The sequence below is a fragment of the Urocitellus parryii genome, chromosome 3 (genome assembly GCF_045843805.1).
Source record: "Urocitellus parryii isolate mUroPar1 chromosome 3, mUroPar1.hap1, whole genome shotgun sequence".
Taxonomy (NCBI): domain Eukaryota; kingdom Metazoa; phylum Chordata; class Mammalia; order Rodentia; family Sciuridae; genus Urocitellus; species Urocitellus parryii.
Window position 1 is genome coordinate 5,895,665 of NC_135533.1, and position 22,313 is coordinate 5,917,977.

Here is a 22,313-nt window from a genome sequence, read left to right on the forward strand (position 1 = left end):
AAAATTGATCATTTCATCGAGCTTTTCAACACAACTTTGGACTTCTTTGATTTTTCCCTGATTTTTTTCCCATTTCATATTTAATCAATTTCTCTTCTTTATTATTTCCTTTCTTCTGCTTATTTTGGGTACATTTTGCTTTTCTTTTTCTACTTTCTGAGATGACATAGTAGATTATTGATTGGAGACCTTTCTTCTTTTCTCATACAAGCATTTACTACTACAAATCTCCTTCTAAATACTTCTTTAGATGTCTCCCACAAGTTTTGATAGATAGAACTTTCATTTTTGTTCTATTCAAAGTATTTTCTAGTTCTCTTGATACTTCTTCTTTGACCCACGAATCATTCCGAAGTATTTGATTTGATTTCCAAGTGTTTGAAAATCTCCCCATAACCTCCTGTTTGTTGATTTTCTGGGTAGATTCCATTGTGGTCAGAGAATACACTCTGTACAATTTCGGTTCTTTGAAATTCGTTGAGGTTTGTTTTATGACTCAGGATGTGGTCTGTCTCGGTGGATGTCCACAAGCACTGGAGGCAACGAGTGCCTACAGTTGTTGAGTGAGTCCACCTGCTGGAAAGCCCCAGCACATCATCTTTGAGGGGACGGTGAACTGTGCTGTGGGCCAGGACTGTGTTCAGTGGGTGGCCATGGCTGACCTCCTGCTTGTTGGACTAGCAAAGGAAGAAGGACACATCTTTGGGTTGATGTGCGTCTTCAGCGAATCCAGGCTCAGGAGGCACCCGCATGGGGTGGAGGCAAATGAGTGAAATGAGAGCTTGGCCGTCTCTCTCTCTCACAGATGCTATAGGTGGCACCTTGACTTTTCTCCTCTCACCTTCATTTTATCCATGCTGCCCCAACACTGCTTGTCACTGACACTTTTCAAAGGTGATATGTCATGTCATCATGCTTTTTGTAAATATCTGGAACTTTCTGAGACTGCAGGGAAGGAAGGAGGGATCAGGAATCAGAGGAGGAGTCGTGGGGCAGGCAGAAGTGGGGCAGGCAGAGGGGAGCTGTTTCCGAAGACTCAGATCCTCCAGAGGCAATAAACACAGGAGGTTGCCAGATCCTGCCAGTAAATCCTCTGGAGGATCTTCATTCTTTAATGATGGGTTTCATCCTTTGTGTGCTCACTGGACAAATTTAGCTGTCATTCTTGGTGATGTGAAAATTAGAACCATGTCTGGCTGTGACGGACAGAATAAGGTAAAGTAACCTGTCTCTTCCACACGTTGACATCTGAGCAGGCAGCGCAGGATTAGCGTGTTGTGCACAGGTCCCACTTTTTACGTCCTGTTGTTCTCGGTTGAACATGTTCTATTTTCAAATCACCTCATGACCCAAGATGGCTTACTCAAAGGCCTGCCATCACACCTGCATTCCAAGCCTCAGAGAAGAGAAGCAGAGTGGGCAGCAGTGGGCAGCGGGCACAACCTTTCTCCTGTGGGTGCTTCCCACGAGGTACAGGCAGTACTTCCCTTGAATCTCTTTGCCTAAATGAGGCTGGGAAATCTAGTTTTCATTCTGAGATGTGCTCAGTTGATTTCCAGGCGACCAACTGGGGTCACAGTCAGACAAAAAAATCACAAGGAATAAAGTAAGAAAAAAAGTAAGATTGAGGAATAATATCAGTCTCCACAGGGAGCCCTCCCTCCCTGTCTCTGTGTGCTGGTGACCTATGCCTTCCACAGTGTCTGTGCAGGTCAGCCCCAGTGATGATTTACGTGGCTCCGGCTTTCCGAAGCCCATTCTAGAAGTTTGGAGGAGGAGGAGGGTATCTCATGTGGGGACTTGGTTCTCCTTCCTCTGAACAGAGGTGAGGACCTTTGGGGTTATGGAGGACTTTCTGTTCTCCCACATTTTGCTGTTACTGGTCCACTTCTTCCCTTTGCCTGATTCCTGCCGCAGGGTGTCCAAGGCTTAGACTTGGCTGCCTCTGTGCCTGTCATGTCCCCCTCCTGTTAGTCGGGCTTTAAACAACTGTCCACAGTTTACAGATGCAAAGGAGGTTTGGAAACTGACCCAAGGTCACGGGCCAGGAGTGGCAGGCTGATGCGTGTGCTCAGGTGTCCGCAAGTTCAGAACCCCTCAGAACACCGTTTCCTCTGCGTCCTCTTTCCCTCTGTGGTCCCCGGGTTGTCCCTGGTACAGTTCTGCCAACTGGGGCTGTGGTCAGACTTTGCTTGTCCAGCTCTGTGGCTGAATTTCAGGGAGCATTGAAATCGTCTGTGTTGCTTTTTAAAAAAAATCTTCTATATCCATTTGAGAAGAGGTCTATCAAACACGAAGAAAACTCTGTTGAGATTTCAATTAGGATTGCATTGAATCTACGCAGCAATTTAGAGGGAGATGACATTTGTGTTAGTCAACTTTTTGACCAAAATACCTGACAGGAGCAACTTAGAGGAGGAGAGGTTTATGTTGTGGTCTCAGAGGTTCAGTTCACGGTCAGCCAGCTTCCAGAAGAAGCGTCGTGGTGGGAGGGGGTGGTGGAGGAAAGCTGCTCAGGGGCCTGGAACAAAGGAGACAGAAAGGAAAGGGGCACAGAGAAGAGGGGCCCCATAGTGCATGACCCCAGTGACCTCGTTCCTCCAGCTAGGCCCCTCTCAGTAGTCCACTCAGCCATCGATGGATTAATCCACTGCTGAGAGCAGAGCCCTCTTGATCTCATCTTTTCCCCAAAGCCCCACCTCTGAGCACACGAGGCTTGGGGGACATCCCATATCCAAACCCCTCTGTGAGCATGGTATAGACCTTTCCATTCATTTAGGATCATTTTCAGTCAGTCTGGAGTATCTTGATCCATTCCTAGGAAACTTAGAGTTCTGTTGTTACTGTAAATGCCTTTTTTCCTCCCTTCCTGCTTCCCTTTTCTTTTTAAAGCCGGCAAGGAGTTTATTTTTCTTATACGAAGAGGTGAGTGTCCAGGACGGGTTGGGCAGTCGGTTATGCTGTCGAGGGCCCACACTCCTGGAGCCTGCAGCTGGTTTTCTCCTGGCCATGAGATGAGTCCTCCAGCTCCAGGAATGGGGCCCCAGGTCCTGGAGGGAGCAAGTGGGATGGAGAAGGGTGGGGGGGGGCAAAGGGCAGAAGGTGGAGAGGATGGATCAATCATTCTGTTCCAGGTGACTTTTCTCGACTTGTCCTTGGCTGGGAGCAGGAGTCACAGCAACCCTTGTGCCATGGTTTGGCTGTGGCTTGTCCCCCAAAGGCTCATGTGTTGGAAGCTTGGTCCCCCTGGTGGAGCCTATTGGTGGGGCCCAATTCGAGGTGGTTGGGTCACTGGAGGCACGCCTTTGGAAGGGACCAAAGTAGTTCTCTGCAAGTGAGTTACGAGTTATAAAAAGAGCCCGCTGGGCCCTCGATCTCGCTCTGGCTTCCTGTCTTACTGCATGGTCCCTCCCTCTTGCACATGTTCCCACCGCGATGCTCCCAGCCATATTGTGATGTGCAGCTAAGGGTGCCCTCACCTGAGCAGCTTCCAGGTCTTGTCTTTTTAGCTTCCAAAACTATGATGAGTAAATAAATCTCTCTCTCACTCTCTTTTTGGTAGTACTGGTGAAGGAACCCAGGAGTTAGATCAGCCCTTTTGAGGTTTATTTTAAGACAGGATTTCACTAAGTTGCCCAGGCTGACCTTGAGTTTGCAATCCTCCTGCCTCAGCTTCTCAAGTAGCTGGAATTACAGGTGTGTGCCACCACTCCTGGCCAACCTCTTCTGTATAAGTACCCAGCATCAGGTACTTTGTTATAGCAAGAGAAAAGGGACTAACACACCTGGTTGCAAAAAAGATTGGGGGTGGTGACTTTTTTTTTTTTAATAGCTGCCTTGAACAGACCTAGATTTCTGTTAGTAAGGAAGAACGACTACGAGATTGACAGTCTCTAGGAATACTATTTACCTTAAAGTCTTACTTACTTATATATTTATTTAGTGGTGCTGATGGTCAGACCCAGGGCCTGTGCAGGCTAGTTAAAGTCTTATTTTAGTGGAACTGTGCCAATGTGGTTGTTATTTCTTTTCCCCCATCCTTTTACTCTCAGTCTTTGTGTTCTTGTTTTATGCAAATGGCATATGGCTGAATTTTATAAAATACAGTCTATCTTTATATTTTTAAGGACAAATTTATCCATTTGTGTTTACTGCAGTTACTTACATAATTTAATTTCGACCCATGACCCTTGTTTTTCTGCTATTTGTCTCTTTTTAAAAAGCATTTGTTTTTATCTCCTGTTTTCTTACTTTGCAGTCATTTTTTTCTCATTTTACATTTTTTTCTCCAAATTTAAAGTTTTATGATTATTTCTATTCTTTTAGTAATTGTCTTTGAACTCTTACTAAAGGACTTGCATTTAACTATTCCAATCAGGTATTAGTTGCCTGAACACATGAATAAATAAGCTAGCAAAGGCTAAATTGAATTAACTTCTTTTCCAAACAAAGTCTATAAAACCCTTTAACTTTATTGTTTTTTGCCAGGAGGGAAAGAAAGAATTTTGCCATTTCTTTGTTTTGTTTTGTTTTTGTACTAGGGATTGAACCCAGGGGCACTTAACCTACTGAGCCACATGCCCAGGCCTTTTTATATTTTATTTTGAGACAGGGTCTCTGAGTTGCTTAGGGACTTGCTAAGTTGCTGAGGCTAGCTTTGAACTTGCAATCCTGCTGGCTTTGAACTTGCAATCCTCCTGCCTCAGCCTCCTGAGTTACTGGGATTACAGGTGGGTGCCACTGAGCCTGGCTAATTTTGCCGTTTTTTTTTTTTTTTTTTTTTTTTGCTCAGTGTCACTTGAGTGCTTTTAAGATGTCCTTTTTGGGGCCTGAGATTGTGGCTCAGCGGTAGAATGCTCACCTAGCACATGTGAGGCACTGGGTTCAATCCCCAGCTCCACATATAAATAAATAAAATAAAGGTCTTGTGTCCACTTACAACTAAAACAAAACAAAACAAAATGATGTTCTTTTCGTTTCCTGAAATTTTGCTTTGAAGTGTTTGATGAGAATTTCTTTTCATTTTATGTTTGCTCGTTTCCTCTCTCTGAGAATTATTATTCTGTTGTTAATTCAGGGAATTTCTCAGCCACTGTGTCTGAACATTTCTCTCACTCTGTTTTTTCGTCTTGGGCTTCTGCCTGGACATCGGTGAGACCTGGTGTCTCAGCTGCATTCCAGGCAGTTCCTTCAGACCTGTCTTCTAGTTCACCACTTCTTTCTGCAGCTGTTTGCTTACTGGGATCTTTATTTGAGTTACTATAATTTTCATTTCTAGATGCTCTCATTGGGATCTTAAAATCATATTTGATTACTTTTTAAATTTTCTTATTTTTGCCCATGGTTGAATTACCATTTTTTATTTCTTTGAACATAGGAAACATGCTAACTTTATAACTTTGTATTCTATATCTAAATATGACAGTTTTGAAAGATTTGTGTCCTTGATTTGATGTTTGGAGTTTGTGCTAAATCTCAGGTGTTTGTTTTCCCCCCCTCTGTGAAACCATGCTTTCAGGAATTTATTGGAGCCCCAAGTGAAGGTGAATTTCTCCAAACAGTTTGCATTTGTTTCCGACAGGCGGCGTCTGACTCACTGCCACCTTGAGGGCCTTTAAAGTCTCCTTCCAGGGTTTTTGATCCTCTGAACAATCTGTGGCTTCTTGCTGCAACCAGCTTGTGTCTGTGACTCTCCATCTCACTCCTTTCACCAAGATTCTCCTGGTCATCTCGCTGATGGAGTGGACTCCCCGCAGTTATCCCCTGAGGTGGAAGATTCCTAGAGCTCTTCACTCTGACTGCTCAGCCTGGGAGGCTCTAAGTTGCAGGAGGCTGGCAGAAGCCCAGAGGGCAGTGCACAGGAGGGAGTGGAACAGTGGACTGCTCTCAGCAAGGTTCTGTGTGAAGGGCTGGCCTTGGGCAGTCTTCTTGGCTTTTGGGTTTTGCAGTGTTCCTGTGCTGAGAAGGTGGTTTTATGTCCCTGACACAACTCCACCACCTCGGCTCGCCTGGACTGTACAGATGTGATGTAGGTGCCTGATTTTCCCTTTGGAGTCTTGAATTGTAGTAGCTGTGCAGGCAGAGAGTGCCTCTGTGGCAGCCCCCAATAAAAATTTTTGACTTTTAAGTGGACTTCCCTAGGCAGAAACACAAACATGTTCCTGGGTGGTCTCTCACTTTGGGAGGATGCAGGAAGCCTGGGCTTGGATTCCTCCAGAACCCATCTATTGTTGAGGTTGTCACAGGGGTCCCTTTCACGTAACAGGGTACACTTCAGGCTTTAAATATAAATCTTGCTGCTCAACCACTGGAGGCTTATTTAAAAATGAACGTGTTTCTTTTTTCTTTCTTTCTTTCTCTCCTTCTTCTCCCCTCCCTAACTGTGGGAGAAGCAAGATCAATATTCTTCCTGTCCTACGCTGGGTTTTTTGTATCCTTTGACTCACTGACCAAGGAATGAAAAATTTTTAGGAATCGGTACTAGTAGATCTAAGAGACAGCCATCTCTCAAGGCTACATCTGGTTATGAGTTGTACTCCTGATGGACACACCTGGAACCCGACCCATGTATTCTCCTTTTAAAAAGCCCCCTGTTCCCCCTGGAAGTTACAATTGCAGTCTCTGAATCTTGAATCTGCTGAGTTTCTTATTTGCTGACAAATTAATAAAACTTCTTTTTCCTTTTTCTCAAAAGCTTGTCCTTGTTATCGGATGGACAATGGAGAAAAGAACTGAGTCTTCACTATCAATATGGTGTGTGTCCTTTTTCTGTCACAGAGTAGCCTTGAGTACAGGCAGAGGCTGCTGGACTTGGTGGGTCCTTCAATTGGAGCCCTGGGCATGTGGAACCTGACACAGGCAGATACTGGTTTCAAGACTCATCTCTCTGAATGCGCCCCTACTTCTTTTATGACATTTGAGAGTTTCCCTCATTTTTCTGGTAGCTTACCCATAAATTTAAAAATAAATGATTCATATCCTGCATTTCAGTTCTTTCCCTTCCATGGGGACAATTATTCTGTTTTTTTTTTCATCATACTGTTGGACATCCTCTCTTGAAAAAGATGATTTCTAAAATAATTTTATCTTGGCGTTATGTGTCTACTTCTTAATATTGTCAAATGGTCAAAATAAAAATCCAATCATCAAATGGCTGAGCATTTACCTTTTTAAATCTGAATGACAGGGAGCAGGACTCAGAGTCTCCGCACCCTTCGTCCTTCATACCCAGGCATTAGGATCCACAGCCACAGAACCAGACTCAAAGGGGGTCTAGGTTCAGGGCCAGCAACTCTAGACCCAGGTACAAGGTTGGATCTGTGGGAGGAGCCTCTGGGGTCTGTGATTGGCTCATGCTCCACTGCCCTCCCAGCCAAGAGAACTTCCCTGGAATAGCAAAGTAAGAATCCAGGAGCAATTTATTTTCAAATTACTGCAAAGGAGGGGACAGGGAGGGGTGCAGGATGACGAAGTGAGCAGTGGAGTGGAGAGCTGTTTGAAGGTCGGTGGAGCAGGGCATGGCCATGGTTGTGGGATGAGCACAACCCCATGGTCGTGAGGTTATTGGAGTCTCTTCCCTCCAGTTTGCTGCTTCTTCCAAGAGTCAGAGACGGGGACAGGTAGAGCAGAAGGAGCACCTTCTGCTTCAGAAGGAGTGAGTGCTCAGGGCTAGATCCCATTTGCTCCCAGTAGTTTCTTTTCTTGTCTTTTCTAGGGAGGAAGAGAGCAAGCAACCCTGATCAGGAGAGAAAGGGCAAATTCTCTCTTCCAGGACAGCTTGATTCTGGAGTCAGCCAGATCTAACATTGGCTGAAAGGTACCTGATTCAGAAAGCACCAAAGGGCTAACATAGCTATGAACTTCCCTGGCTTCCTGGGCTCTTGGGCTGGAGACACTTGATTGAAAACAGGATTTCTGAGTTGGGGTAGAAAGGCACGATGTTACTTGGAACTTATATAGAGGGCCCTTTTCCTTCCAAAATCACCCATCCTCCACTGCTGTCTCCTGTGAACAGCTCTACTACCCCCAACACACAGACACACATTCAGGGACTCACCTTCTTCGGGGGGAATCTTCTCCAGCAGTACAGGCACAGGGGGGCCAGAGATGCCAGAAGCAACAGGACCCAGACACCCATGAGCATGGCCTGGAGGCTTATGACCAGGGCCTGGGGACAGAGGGCCAAAGCTAGGGTCACCAGATTCAGTGGCTCTCCTTCCCTTTCCATGCTTTTTGCCAACATGGGTCACTCTGCACCCCTCATCCCCAATTTTGTGGCTTCTGGAGTGAGTCAGTGCATCCTGTGTGTAGGATGCAGCTACAATCCCTTCCCTCTGGGCTCCAGTGTCCTCATCTCTACGGAGATGGACTTGAGTCTAGGACTTGATTCCCTGACAACCTCCAAGACTTGAGAGGACCAAGGGAGCAGGTTCCTTTAATGTCTTTGCAACACTTTTGAAGTGCTGCGGTCCCGGTTTTCTCATGGTCAGTATTTTAGGGCTTGTCTGTGCCACTGGTCTGCAGCACTCACGGTCGCAGGAACTCTTCCTGTGGTGCTTGGTGACGATCATCAGGTGAAGAGCAGGGGCACCTGTTTCTGTGGACGGCCTTATTCTCGCCCCTTCCTGGCTCTCCCTGCCCACTCCTTCACATTGGCCACCTACCTTCAGCATGTTCACCTGGGAGATGCACAGGTTTTGCCTTCTGACTTCTTTGGGACTTGGGGTGATGGGGGATTTAGTGGGCCAGTTTTCTGAGTAGATTTTACAGTCATCTTCATCTACAGAGTACTGGTATTCATGGAAGTAACTAGCCCCAATTACGATGGCTGCAATGGCGGTGCAGAAAGATGCCAGTATGAGAAGGGTCCTCAGCAGGGCCTGGGGAGGGGAGGAGGCAGGGGCAGACTTCAGCAATACAGTCTCTCCCAGAGCCTGCACTGGGGACAAAAGGGCCATGCTTGGTGACATTCAAGTATGGTGGGGTAGGAGGCTTGGACTGGCCTCTCGCCTGAGCCTCCTTCCTTTCCCTGCCCTGACCTGAACTCACCCAGCAGATTCCACCCCGTTTCTCATAAAGAAATCCAGCAACTCCAGCCAGCACGGCCTGGGGAGAGATTAAACCAGCAGTGATGTGCACAGGAAACATGAGTGCCTCTGTGTCCCCATGAGCACATCAAGTATGTTCCCAGGTTTTGCGCTAAGCAGTAGTTATGTAACTGGTGAGGATGCTAAGTTGGGTCAAACCCCTGAGGCTACAGAATGCTCTGTTCTAGTGACATCTAGAAGTGCTTGTGGTCAAGACAGGTGTGAGCCTTTCCTCCCTTCTCCAAAACCCTCCTTTTTGAGCCACAACAGGTGCAATCTTAGGGGTGGAATTCCAGGTTGTTGGAGAAGCTCTCAAGGCAGGATGAGTGTTTGGTCAGCCCCAGGTCCCGGGGCCTGTCCTAACAGCTCTACAGTTCATTTGTTTAGGCTCAAAGAATCAGAAAGTCTGGTGTAGCCCTGAGGACAGATGGATCCAAATCCTGTTTGGCTATTCTGTAACTAATCCAAATGTTTCTATCACTGGATGGATTGGGATGATGTCTTTTGTTTTCTATCTCTCTAAGTGTGTTTTACTATCCCAAGAGTGCAAGTCTGTCGGAGAGTCCCCAGGTCCACCATGAGCAGCCCACTGAGCTTCCGTTGAAGACTGCACACACACATCTCTTGACCTTCGTGCCTGGATTCCCACTGATATGCAGAGCACAACAGGGAACTAGGAGGCTCCGCTTCCTCTGGGGATTGCAGACTCTCTATCTGCCTCCCCTATCTCAGGGCAGACATCTGGAGGTGAGTAGGTCCTTAGAGCCTTAGCTAATAACTGGGACAATGGGAACGAGGACCTAGACTGGTGGGAAGGGCACTGGGCAGGGGACCAGAGAGATGACCCTGTGACTTCAGACATCACCCCACTTCCTTTGGTTATTTCCTTATCTGCACCAATGACAAACTGACCTAGATAATTAGGGACTTTTTGATGGCTAACATTCTGTTCCACCATGTTGGGGTGGTCCTGGGAAGTCCTATCCTTCTGTTGGGAGGTTGGTCACCTGCTGCCTCACTTACCACAGCCCCGGTCCAGATGGCAGCTCCCAAGTAGCAGAATGTGGTGGGCCCGTAGATATAGAGGAATCCCCCCAGGATGCCACTCAGGACACCTAGCACCAGCTGCACCACCTGGAAGACAGAGGACCTAAAGACAAGCTCCTGGGTGCCTGCACAGAGGCAGCCCTACCCCCAGGCCTTATGGTGGCTTTGTGGACCCGTCCTTCAGGTACTGGTGGTTAAAACCCAGAGAGGGGACTCTTTCAACTCATTCCCCTGCCTCCTGCCCCATGCCCTGCTTGTAATGAGAAGATGGAGAAACTGATTTCTAGGAAGAAGAGAAAACTGGCCCAGCACCTATTTGGAGAGAGACTGGCAGAGAGTGTGTGACCCACAAGAAGAGGGTCCTTCCCTTGGCCTAATGTGAGGGACTGGGATGTCCCACCAGGGCCCTGTGAGATGGGCAGCCACACTCACCCAGGAGGCCACCAGCAGCCGGCTGTTGCCCAGGGTCTGAGGGGCTGTGCCTCCGGGGAGGGCTGGGAGCCGCAGCAGAGAGCATCCTGCCAACAGGAGCTTGGCCAGAGCCGACTCCTGGTGGACGTGCACACTGATGTGGGTGGGTGGCAGGGCCTCGGGAGCCACCTCAGCATCGTCTGCAGTCCCCATGTCCTTGGATAACAGGCTGTGGGGGAGGACAGGAGAGCGAGGAAGAGCAGCTGGCAGATGTTCAGTGGAGTTCTGGAGATCAGGGCCAGAGTGCCCAGGGTCCCTGGGTGGCTGCCCTGGTCACAGAGCCACACGTGTGGCCCTTCTTGAAGGCTGTCTTCAGGGCAGCCTGACCCTGCCAGGGCTCCTCCTCCACCTCATGTCTGTTCCTGCCCTCACCGTCAGATCCTGGCGTCAGGGTCAAGCTCTCCATGGGCCTCACCTGTCCACCACCTGCCCCCAGCTGGGCTCTCCTCTGGCCTCTCCTCTCCAGAGCCCTCTGACTGTTCAAATCCCGAGGCCCCCAAGCTCTGGCCCTCTGTTGAGCTTCTTTTGGTGGCTCTTCCCCAGTGGGTCCTGGAGACCCCTCAGTCCCCAGTGGGGGTCCTCCCTGTCCACTGAAGCTCACTCAGCACTGACCCTGCCACTTGCCCCACTAGTGGTGGGTGGAGGTCAAAGGCCAGAACCCTCCTTGCCTCTTCCCTTCCCGTCTGCTGGCGCCATCCCTCCCCGGCCAGCTCTGAGGGAGCCAGGCCTGTGGGGGGCCAGGTGGTGCTGGGGGGCCAGGCTGGGGCCTCCTCACCTGCTCTCCTCAGGGCCCCTGAGCGAGTGTGTGGCAGGGAGAGCTGTGAGGACCCTGCCCTGGCTGAAGGAGGAAGTTGGTGGGAGCCAGAGGGATGGAGACAAGGGCAGTGACCAAACTTTAGCACTTCCCAGCAGACAGCTGGGGCTGGGGGTCCTCAGGGGCTTTCCAGACTACGGTGTCACTGGGCACTGGGGAGCTGGAGCCATGAAGGGTAGGCACACAAGTGACATGCCCAGGGGGGTCCTATGAAGGTGTCCCCTCTTCCAGCCCCTGTCAGGCTAGGGCTTTCTGAGCAAGTGTGTGCCTCTGCTGCGTGCTGTCCGAGTAGGGGTGTGTGTGTATGATGGAACCCCCCCGAGATGGGCCCCTTGGTTTCAGCCCCTTGCTGGGAAGTTTCCAGGCTGCCTCAGGCCCTCTCCCTCCACCCCTGCCTCCTGCTCCCCTCCCTCCCAACCACCCTGCAGGGTCCTCAGCGCCAAGTCTTCTCCTCCCAGCTTGCTCGGCTCTGCCAGCTCCCAGAGGACAGCAGGTGAGGCAGGGCCCTCCACTGCCCAGGGTCCCTTCAAGACTGAAGTGGCCTGAGGGGAGGAGAGGCTGGCACCTGCTCTGCCCCACCTTCCCCAGCGCCTCGTCTCTGTCCCAGGCTTGGGTGGATGGAACTCCTTCAAGACTGAGCCCTGAGGGCTGTGGGTGGAGGGAGCAGGGTGCTGTGTCCCCAATCAGTGGAAGGTGGGGATGGAGTCTTCGGGGTGCTGGAGGGTCCAGATCTTGCTCTTCAGAGGGTTGGAGTGGAGTGGGAGGAGTACCCAGGGAGCCTTCCGGTAAAGTATCTGGGCACAGGACACATTCGTACTGCAACCTGATGCCAACTCTGGGTCCCCAACAGAAGATCTGAAATCAGGGCTGGTCTTCCTTCTGTGTGCCCATGAGTGAGCCTGGATCTCTTTTTTGCCTCCTCCAAGCTATCAAACACCTGTTCTTTTACCTCAAAGAAGGCTGCTGGTGGAGGTGGTGGTGGGGTGTGAGATGTTCTGAGAGTGGCAGCATACCATGGGAGGTGGTATCGGAGTCGATATTACTATCTGATTTAATCTGCGACACTTCACTTGCATGCCTTGTTAGAGTCACCTGTGTAGGATTTCTCTTGGAGCTAGGGAAGTCAATTTTAAATTATATATGGAGAAATAATTTCACAAAAATGGGCATGATGATTTTGAAAAAAATAGCATAGGGAATCACAAAACAGCATAATCAGACATTAAACTCTATACTAATTAAATTGGAGTAATGGTGCAGAGCTCATCAGACACACCAATGGGCAGAGTAGGAAGACTGGAGCAGACCTCCCTTCCTATGGGAACTTTGTTTTTGCTCAGGAGAGCATCTTGAGTTGCTGGAAGATGACATATTTCACAAACAGACACTATCCTTCAGAAGTTAAGCATCGGAACAACTACAAAAACTCAGATCCACGTCTTCCAAACTAGGACACAAATTCCAGAGGGATCAATATTGAAAAGTAAAACCAAAAGCCTAAATCACTTAGAAGAAAACATGGGAGAGTTATTTTAACGTCTGGAACTGGGATGACCTTTTAAAGCATGTAATGTGACCTAGGAAGCATAAAAAGGAGGAAGAGCTTTTATAAATTTAACCTAGAGTTATAAAAATGAAAACTATGAAAATACAAGCAAAGTCAAAATATAAGTAAGAACTTGGAAAGAAATAACTGCAACTCGCGGCAGAGATTGTAATCTTTTTTGAATATACAAAGAAATTCAATAAAGACCAAAACAAAATAAAGCAGGAAGCACATAGGATATAGAGGAAGAGCTCACAAAACAAATGACAATGGCTCTTAACACTTGAAAAGATGATGGGCCTCATTTATGATAAGAATGAAAATTAAAATATAATAGATACTGGAATATATTTGAATGAAAATTTAAAATATAGTGGAATAGCTCCAGAAGGCAGATCGGCAGTTGCCTGCAGCTGGTGGTTGGGGTGCTTACTGGGGAGAATCATTGAATCATTTTTTTTCAACATAGATATCTATAATCTTGATCGTAATAGTGGTTGTACAAAGGTATAAATTTGTCAAAATTCATTGATGATCTCAATGCTTTAAATGCTTATCGCATTTAAAATGGAGCATTTTATTGTGCAAAATTACTAACATCTGCAATGGAATGTTATTTCCCATCTAATATTGAAATAGAAGAGTTTTCTGCACCTTCTTGTGCCGTGGGGAGGGCAGCTCCACTCCTGTCGGCTGCTGCTCCCTCTGTGGAGAGCGACTGTTCGTACCCTCTGAAATTGTAATGCACATTTCCACATTGGCTGTAATAGAAAAGCATGGGAAATGACCTAAAGGCTGGCAATCAGGGAACTTATATAAATCATGATAGATTCATACACCTGATGCTATGGAGCCAAGCAAATGAATAAAGAAGCTTTTCATGGATACATGTAGGATTGTTCTGCAAACATATACTAATAGGAAAGCAGTATTGTGCTGGCCAGTGTGTACAGGATACTGCCATTTCTAGGAAAAGGGGCGAGAAAGATTATTTTTAGACCATTTTGGGTGTGAAAACTGTCATTGGAAGATATGTAGGAAACGAATCATATTAGTTTCCATTTGGGAGGCAACTAGACGTCAGGGAGAAAAAGACAGAAGAGAGATTTTAAAGGTATAATGGAGATGGAACCCAGGGCCTCGCACATGCCAGGCAAGTGCTGTACCCCGAGCCACATCTCCATATCTCTTGAACTTTTTAACTAGTGGAAAGTGTTGTGTGCAAACATATATATCGAGTCACTAAAATTATTCTGATTTTTTTCTTTGTCCTATCCTACAGCCCACAGGTCTTTTTGGGTCCAATAAGGTATGTGGTGAAATTCTGGATTTGCATCCCAGGGTAAGGTTGTTGGGACAGTGGTATTGGTCCAGGAGGACCTCTGGACTCAACCAGGTCAGGTATGGCTTTTCACCTCACCTGATTCTCAGACTCCATTCACTCTTGTCTGGCTTTTCCCTACCAGGCATGATGACCCAAAACAAGGTGACTGTGAACGGAGTTGATGTGGTCTCTACGCTGTCCCAGCCCACCCACATTGATATCCACATCCACCAGGAATCGGCCTTGACACAGCTGCTGAAAGCTGGGGCTTCCCTGAAGCAGTTCATTTCACGCCCTCGGGATACTGGGCCTTCTGGGGCCAGGATAAACAATGCTCAGCTGGCTCTGGGGGTGAGTGTGGGGGGCTAGGTGGGACACCAAGGTGACACAGAGGATGGAGAATAGGAAGTGAAAAGGAAAGTGGGTTGAGTCCCACCAGGAGGGACATAAACTCTGTGCGTGTGCCGTCATGTTTGGGAGAAGGCTTGGAGGGTTCCCCACTGAGGATGGGATGGAAAGAAATGGTGCAGAGCGGGCAGTGCCAGCCTCGGGCGGGGCAGCAAGCACAAGACTCTCTGGAGCTGCTTGTGCAATTGGGACTGAGGGCTGCAGGTACAAGGCCATTTGCTGGGCCCTTCACCTGGGTTGTCACCTAAACGTGCTCCACATCCTGCAGAGAGTTCATAACACAAACGATCAGGTGGATCCAGTGATGTGAGAAACAAGAATCACACCTTGTGTCGTGGGCACGCAGGAGTGGAGTCTGCACCAGACCCTGAGCGCAGAAGGACTGGGTTTAGAAAAGGTGGTGGCAGCAGCAGAAGCAAAGGAATTCCAGGTTAAGGAAATGGCAGGAACAAAGGTTAAGAGGCCAGAAAGCCTATGCAGTCGTAAAGAGCAGAGAGAATCGGACTTTCAGCTGAGAGCCTCGTGGCCAGCTGAGGGCCTTGAATGACAGGGAGGCCTGGTGAGTCCGCCTCGGAGGCAGGAGGGCTGTGGGTGGGCTCCAAGCAGGAACCTGGGCCCTGGCTGCCTCTGAGCAGGAGGTGTCCAGGTCAGACGTATGGAACGTCTGCTCTCACTGGTCATAGCAGAAGTGGGGAGGAAATAAAGGCGTCCCCACCCCTTGTGTTTGGGTCTCTGTGACTTGGGAGTCACTGGCTTTGGGATATGAGGGAAGACATGGGTTCAAGATGCCGAGGTCTGGAGTGTGGCTGACTGGGAGACAGGAGTCCTGGAGGGCAAGCGAGGGGACCTTGGAGTGCAGGGGCCGAGTGGATTTCAGCTATGACCAAGCTGAGATGTTCCCAGGACATGCAGCTGGTGGTACCCAGGAGCCTGTGATTGTTGGGTTTCCTGGGAAGTTGGAGTTAGGGTTGCATGGTTGATTGAGGGGTAACACCTATGAAATGAAAAGAGATGGGAAGTGTTGGGCAGGGGGCTCTCAGCCTGCAGTGCGGTGCTGACGAGGTCTCTGTTGGGGGGCTCCCTAGCCAGGATGGCACATCACAAGATTCCACATTGGGCGTGATGGCCTTGAACCATGATCTTGCTCAATCACTGGCTGGGACGCCATCCCCAAAGAATGTGCCCTCAGCTTGAAAGAGGAGGGGGACCCCAAAGGAGCTGAGCTGGGTAGGCCCTCAGCCACCACACTCCTTTCTGGATGGGGTCACACACTTTTGTGCCTACCACAGAGCCCCGTGGGGCCAGAAGCTGAGGTGAGACAGAGTACCTGGACCAGAGAATGAGACTCCCAAGGGAGAAGGGGGAGGAAAACGTGGGACTCACCAGGTGGATGAGAAAGTGTCTATATTCAGAAGAAGCCAGGGAGGAGAACCAGTCAGACCTACGAGAGGGAGGAGTGAAAGCTGAGGGAACAGAACTTTCTGGAGTCGGAGCTGCGGAGAGCTAGACAGAGGAAAAGCAGGAAGCCCATGGGCAGGAGAGGGGAGGCCGCCCTGGGGTGTGCAGGCCACGGGGAGAGTCGACTTCTTATCCTGTCTTGCAGGTGACCCAGATATTGCTGGGGGTTGTGAGCTGTACTCTCGGAGTGTGTCTCTACTTTGGGCCTGGGACCGGGTCGGCGCTGCGGGCCTCTGGCTGTGCCTTCTGGGCAGGCTGTGTGGTGAGGAAGGAGGTGGCCAGGAGCTCAGAGGGAGGCAAGGGGTCGGCGGAGAAAGTCCCTTTGGCTCTGGGTGGGGGACTTGCGGAAGCCACCAGAGTCCCAATGCCTTTGCTTCCAGGAAGCCGCCTTGCCCTTTTGGTCTTCAAGGCAAGGTTGGGAAGGCGGGGAGAGTGGAATTGAAGTTCTGCTCAGGCCAGGTTTCCTCACTTGTCTCTTGAACCCTGCTTCGCTCTGGATGTGTGGGAACCATTGGAGGAGGGGTGGGTCAGTTCAGGGGAGTAGGCTGGAGGCCTCCTCCTGGTGTCTTCTCTTCCAGGCCATCATAGCCGGAGCTGGGGCCGTGGCCCACGAGAAGTACCCGGGCAAACTCTCCGTGAGTCGTGGTCATCCGGGTCTTTCTCTCCTACTCTTTCCCATCTCTTCCCTCCTGGGTCTCGTTTTCCTGCTCAGTTTTCTGTCTTCTACCCTTTGGTTCTCAACATCCTGAGGGTACCCCTGGGGGTGTTGACGGGGTTTTCTGTGACAGGAGCGGGGGTAGGAGAGACAGGTTGGAGGGTGGGGGCCTCATGGCTCTGCCATTGCTGGATACGATGGGCATCTTGACCTTCTCCTTCCAGGGCTGTGTATCAGGCCTGCTCATCCTGGCGTGTATCGCCACAGCAGTGGCTGCGACTGTCCTCTGTGTGACCAGCTTAGTCTGGCAAACCAATGACGCCTCCGTCACGGAGGTCAACTCTCCGTGTGATGGTCTCAACACAACCACTAGTTACAGATACAGGTGGAGGAGCTACAACGACAAGTGGAAGGAGGAGAGGTGCAGGAATTACATGGAGAAGATGATGGTGAGGAAGGGTGCGGCCTTCCAGGGACCCACCCTGATCCTGGGCTCCGAGGAAAGGGGACAATGGAGGGCTGAGGCGCAGGCTTTGCACCTGGACCTCACCCAGGTCTCACTAAGCCAAAGATGTTTCTCAGCCCCCCACAACCTGGAGATTCCCTGAATCTGGGGGATGAGGGGCAGGGAGGAGACTGTGGGCCACCCTCCTGGCTTTTTGTGGGTGCTGCTGGTTATCTCTTGCTATCTACAAACCATCCCCCCACATAGTGGCATAAAGCTCTAGTTGGTTCTTTCCTAGAGTTTTGTAGGTTCCCTGGGCTCAGACGTGGGTTTTCCCATGTGGTTGCAGGCAGATGCCTTTTGGGGGTGGTCATTTGAGGGCATGAGGACAGCTCTTGGCTGCGAGCTCAGCTGGGGCTTCAGCCAGAGTTTGCAACGACTTCTCCAGGAAGCTCTTAGCACGCAACAGGGTCCCCGGCGTAGAGCTGTGAGCGACTCAAGAGGGGGAAATGGAAGCTGCCAGGCTGGTTGGAGGCTGCTGGTCACTGTGTGGGCCATTCCCATTGGGTTTCACAGCCAAGGCAGACCCAGGAGTGGAGAAGGAGACCCCACTTCTCCAGAGGGTGGCAAAGAGCCACTGCAGAAGCCAGGGATGGAGGGATGGTGGTCCCTGCTGCCGGGAAACGCAGTCTACCTTGGTGGGAAGTGGCTCGCGCAGGTCCTGTGCGTGCTTGGGTTGATAAGGTGGTGGTCTGGACGGGATCCGAGGGGCTGGCTCCTGACTGTATCTCTTTCTTCCTTTATCTCCAGAAAATGTTCTTAGCGTTCTGTTCCCTGCTGGCAGCTGTCTGTATCCTGAAGATCATCTTGGCTTTGGCTTCCCTGGGACTGTGTCTCCGGAGTGTGTGTGTCCAGAGCTCCCGGCCCCTGGTAAGGTGTCCGGGAGGTGCTGCTGAGTGGTGTGGGTCTGAGCAGTCAGAGAGCGGGAGAGGGAGGAGCATCGGGGCCTGAACTCCCTTGTCCAAGGTCAGGCCCCACCTCAGAGGCCGGGCTCCCCACTGCTCTGTCTGGGAATGGGACCTGTTGTGCGTTGGGGGGCTAACTCCTGCCTCCCGGTGCCTGTCAGCCCCTTCCTCTACTCCAGCTCTCCACTGTCTCCTCCACTCCCATCTCCCCTTCCTCTGCCACCTGGCCCTGTTTGCCACTTCCTGTCAGCCTGTCTGTTCCCTCTTTGCTGGGGTCAACTTCTGGGGAGCTGACTTGGCCCTCTGTGTTTTTCCTCCCTTTGGTTGATTTTTTCCGTTTGTCTTTTCCCAGGAGGAGGAAGGGTCAGATAAGAAGCTCCTGGGGGAGGTCCCCTGCGTCTCCCAGGAGAAGACCCCAACTGTGGTCATCTTTTGAGCAGCCTGGCCTGGGGCTCTGCATGTCCCATGAGATGGTGACTGTCCCTGGGCCACGGGCGTCCCTCTTGCCTCGGCTGCAGCTGCTGTGCTGCCCTTCTCCAGCTCTCTCTCCCCGCCTTCCCTCCACCATGCTCTTCCAGTGTCTTGGTCCCATGAAGAGGTCTCGTCACATTGGAGAAAGCTGATTGAAATAAAAAACAACCAGAAAAAGAATTGGCACAGAAAGATGGGTCTTCCTGGGTGTTTACACTTTGCGTGTGTTATGAGAGCTTTCAGCCCACGGAAGCCAGGCCCAGCCAGGCTGCGCCGTTTAGTTAGGCTCTGCTCCGTGATCCCAGAGCTGAATGGCCCCTTGCCATCTCCTTCCATTCAGTGTAAGGTGAGGTGACTGTCATGGGCACAGAACCTTCTCACCCTCTGGGATTGGCTGTGAGCCTCAGAACTTTGGCCTGCAGACTCCACAGAACTCTGGGAGCACGGGCAGGACGTCCCCTCCTGTTCACTCCCCACTTCCTTTTTCTTGCTCTCTTTGCGGTAGTGTTGGTCCTCTCTCCCTCTCTCCCTCGCTACGTGCGCGCGCACACACACACACACACGTCCCTGCTGTTCTTCACTTTTCTTTGTAAATGATAGAATTTTTTAAGTCATTTTGAAGTTTCTCATTTTCTTTGCACCTATATGAAAATAACCACAAAGATGTGATCATTTCTGAAGGTACCGTGCTCCAGTCTCCGCGAGGCGGGTCCTGATCCTTTGCTGCCCCTTGGGGAGGAGCTGTTCTGCTGATGTGCAGAAATGCTGAAGTGAGGGGATGTGGCTCTCATGCATGAAAGCCAGGAGCAGGGGCCTGTGAAGAGGGTGGTCTTACTCCCCCCAGGGCCCTTCTCCTGCTATTCCTCAGAAAGAGATCCGTTAAAGAAGCCTGTGAGACTAGAGTGTGTTCAAGCATTGGATGGGCGTCAGCCAGTCATAGCCTGAGGGGTAATTCAGCCGGCCACCTATTTCATAAATAAAGGCTGAGACACAGCCAGCCCGCTTGCTTATATCTCGTCTCTGGCTGTTTTGGGTTACGGTGGCCGAATTGACACTGAACACCCCCAAACCTAAAATATTCACTATCAGGCTTTTGACAAGAACATTTTACATTTTACTGACCTAGGGTGGGAGGGAAGGGTGGGTTTTCCATAGTGATTGAGGGGCGTGGAGTGTTCCAGAATCCTTCCGGCCAGGAGCCAACTGAAGATGGACGGCAAGTGTAAGGCCATGGGTGGGGCCTGGTGGGAGGACATTAGAGTCAAAGGGAGCCGTGAACCCTGATGGTGGGTTTTAGGAGCGACCTTTGAAGCTGAGCAGGAATGCCAGGGAAGAGGCTGAGATCAAGTGCCGGGGGCCTGAGACGCTGCACCACAGGACTCGGACGCTGTCCTAGAGTCGGTGTTGAGCCACTGAACGACTTAAGCAGAAAACATACTCCGATTTTTATTTCCATCTCTTACTGATGACAAACCACATCCAACAGCCTGGAAACCTGAACAGGACACATGAAGCTGAACTCTGAGTGTGGGTAGATGGTCATTTCCTCCACAGGCCACGCCAGTGCCCTAACAGGCTAGAACGCTTAGGCAATCAGGACTCGCAGAGCTTAACTGGTTTACTCCCCTCCCAAGGTCTGAAATCCACAAACCATCCCTCAGGAAAACCTGAGCCCAGGATCACTGGTAACCGCAACCCAAGGAAAGAAATCAGAGCCTGAACCTCAGCATTTACTTTATACCAGCTATGGAGCAAGGGAAGCCCCCATTCTTTGCCAAATAAGTAAATGCAAACGTAGTGGAGTCCAGAAGCCAAGCTGGGTTGAGGTGCATATTGTGCAGAGAGACAGAATTGGTCAGCTTCCCATCACCATAGCAAATCCCAGAGATAGTCAATTTACCAAAAAAAAAAAAAAAAAAAAAAAAGATTATTTTAGCTCATGGCTTTAGAAGTTTAGGCCATGATACACTGTCCCCAATGGTTGTGGGCCTGTGGCAAGACAGCTCATCAAGGCAGGAGCAGGTGGTGGAGCAAATCCACTCACCTGATGATCAGGGAGCAAAAAATAAAAACAACAACTCCCCTCCACCAAACAACAAACAAAAACATGGAAAGAAGGGGACTGGGTTGCACTCTTTTAAGAGCACACCCCCAATGACCTGAGGATCTCTCATCAGACCCCATCTCAAAGGTTCCAGCACCTTCCAATGGCACCACTCTGGGGAGCAGGCCTTTACCATGTGGACCTTTGGGAGATACTTATGGCCCAAACCCTAGTAGAGACTCACCTAGGTAGCCTTCAAGAAAAGCAGATTCATCAAGAGACGTTCATTGCTGCCTGTCTGTGAGTCTGTGGTGTTTCTGCATGTCTTGGGAGCCGTGGCCCTGACCCCCTGTGCTCCAGTCTGTCTTTCCAAAGATATCTGTGCCTCCTCAGGAGTAGCCCTGGAAACTAGTGTCTCCTTCTGGAGCAAAGGACAGGCAGGCTTATTGCCTGTAATAAAAGAGTCAGGTTCCTTAAGCTCAGGGGTCTTCTCCTGGAACCCAGCTGATCGCATGTGCAGCTGGCCCTTGCAATGCCTCTTGGCCTGACCGTGGAAATTGGGCTCTGGGACCAGTGCAGAAGGGCTGCATGCCCGTAGCAATGGCTACTGCCATTGCTGTGAGTAATAATGGTTCTTTATCTTTTGATTCAGGGGTTTTGTGCTTCTACCAGCATCCATGAAACCGTGGCGGGTTCACACGTTGAACTTCATTGTTCTTGTGTGCTGCTGACTGCAAGGTCCATAACACACAGACTTGGTCTGTGGATATCAAGGAGTTGGCAATTTTGTTAGGAGACAAGACGTGAATCCTAGGCTGCATGGAATGAATATTCCTTTACTGTCAAATGAATGACACATTAGGCAGGAAGGCAGTCAGTGTAGGGAGATGAGGAACAGAAGAAGGGAAGATATAAAGGAGAAGGCACTCGGGGGAGGGGGTTCCGAGGTGGGTGTGCAAACGGGCTTGACAGGGCAGAATGGTCAGGGTTCTCACACCCCAGTGTTCACGAGTGTATTTGATGGGGCTGAATTATTTGCTCATTCACCAGCTTGATCTCAAGAAACAGTGACCGAGGGGGGTGGGGTGAGGTGCTGCCTATTAGTTGTCACACATGTTGACATTCAGGACTCCATCTACAACGATCCTAATCTGCACGGCAGCAGGGGTGTCCTCGGGGCTTGACAAGCACCCAGAGTCCTTGGGGGAGAAAGGGCACCATCCCAGCCCTTTCTAGAATAGAGTGGAATGTAGTGGATGCTATGGGTTGGATATGTCCCCCTCAAAATCTGTATGTTGAATTCTCAATCCCAAGTGGCTCAGAATGTGACTGTGTTTGGAGACAGGACCTTTACAGAGGTAATCGAGTGAAAATGAGGTCAGTGGATGGGCCTAATCCAACATGTCTGGCCTCCTTATAAGGAGAGGAGATTAGGATACAGAGGGAAGACGGGAGGGCACAGAGACAGGCCTCAGCAAGCCTCAGAAGAAACCTGCCAACACCTACACCTTAGACTTCTGCCTCCAGAACTGGGAGAAAATGCACTTCTATTGTTTAAGCCACACAGGATGTGGCGTTT

At 50.0% G+C, this 22,313-nt stretch overlaps 2 protein-coding genes across 3 annotated transcripts; one reads left to right on the forward strand and one right to left on the reverse strand.

Annotated features, from left to right (window-relative positions):
* Nucleotides 1–7,402: 7,402 nt before the first annotated feature.
* On the reverse strand, nt 7,403–11,459 carry Tmem176a (transmembrane protein 176A). Its single transcript, XM_077796653.1, has 7 exons — nt 11,380–11,459; nt 10,566–10,773; nt 10,110–10,220; nt 9,049–9,105; nt 8,664–8,879; nt 8,057–8,167; nt 7,403–7,710 (listed from the first exon to the last, which is right to left on the reverse strand). The coding sequence occupies exons 2-7, from the start codon at nt 10,755–10,757 to the stop codon at nt 7,669–7,671; spliced, it is 729 nt and encodes a 242-aa protein (XP_077652779.1). The 5' UTR covers nt 10,758–10,773; nt 11,380–11,459; the 3' UTR covers nt 7,403–7,668.
* Nucleotides 11,460–11,814: 355 nt separating this feature from the next.
* Tmem176b (transmembrane protein 176B) lies at nt 11,815–18,856 on the forward strand. 2 transcript variants are annotated; one of them, XM_077796654.1, is made up of 8 exons: nt 11,815–11,911; nt 14,247–14,273; nt 14,431–14,639; nt 16,300–16,416; nt 16,733–16,789; nt 17,034–17,258; nt 18,065–18,184; nt 18,572–18,856. In XM_077796654.1, the coding sequence occupies exons 3-8, from the start codon at nt 14,433–14,435 to the stop codon at nt 18,653–18,655; spliced, it is 810 nt and encodes a 269-aa protein (XP_077652780.1). In that variant the 5' UTR covers nt 11,815–11,911; nt 14,247–14,273; nt 14,431–14,432; the 3' UTR covers nt 18,656–18,856. The 2 variants fall into 2 exon arrangements, with proteins under 2 accessions (XP_077652780.1, XP_077652781.1); XM_077796655.1 differs by lacking the exon at nt 14,247–14,273.
* The last annotated feature ends 3,457 nt before the right edge of the window (nt 18,857–22,313 follow it).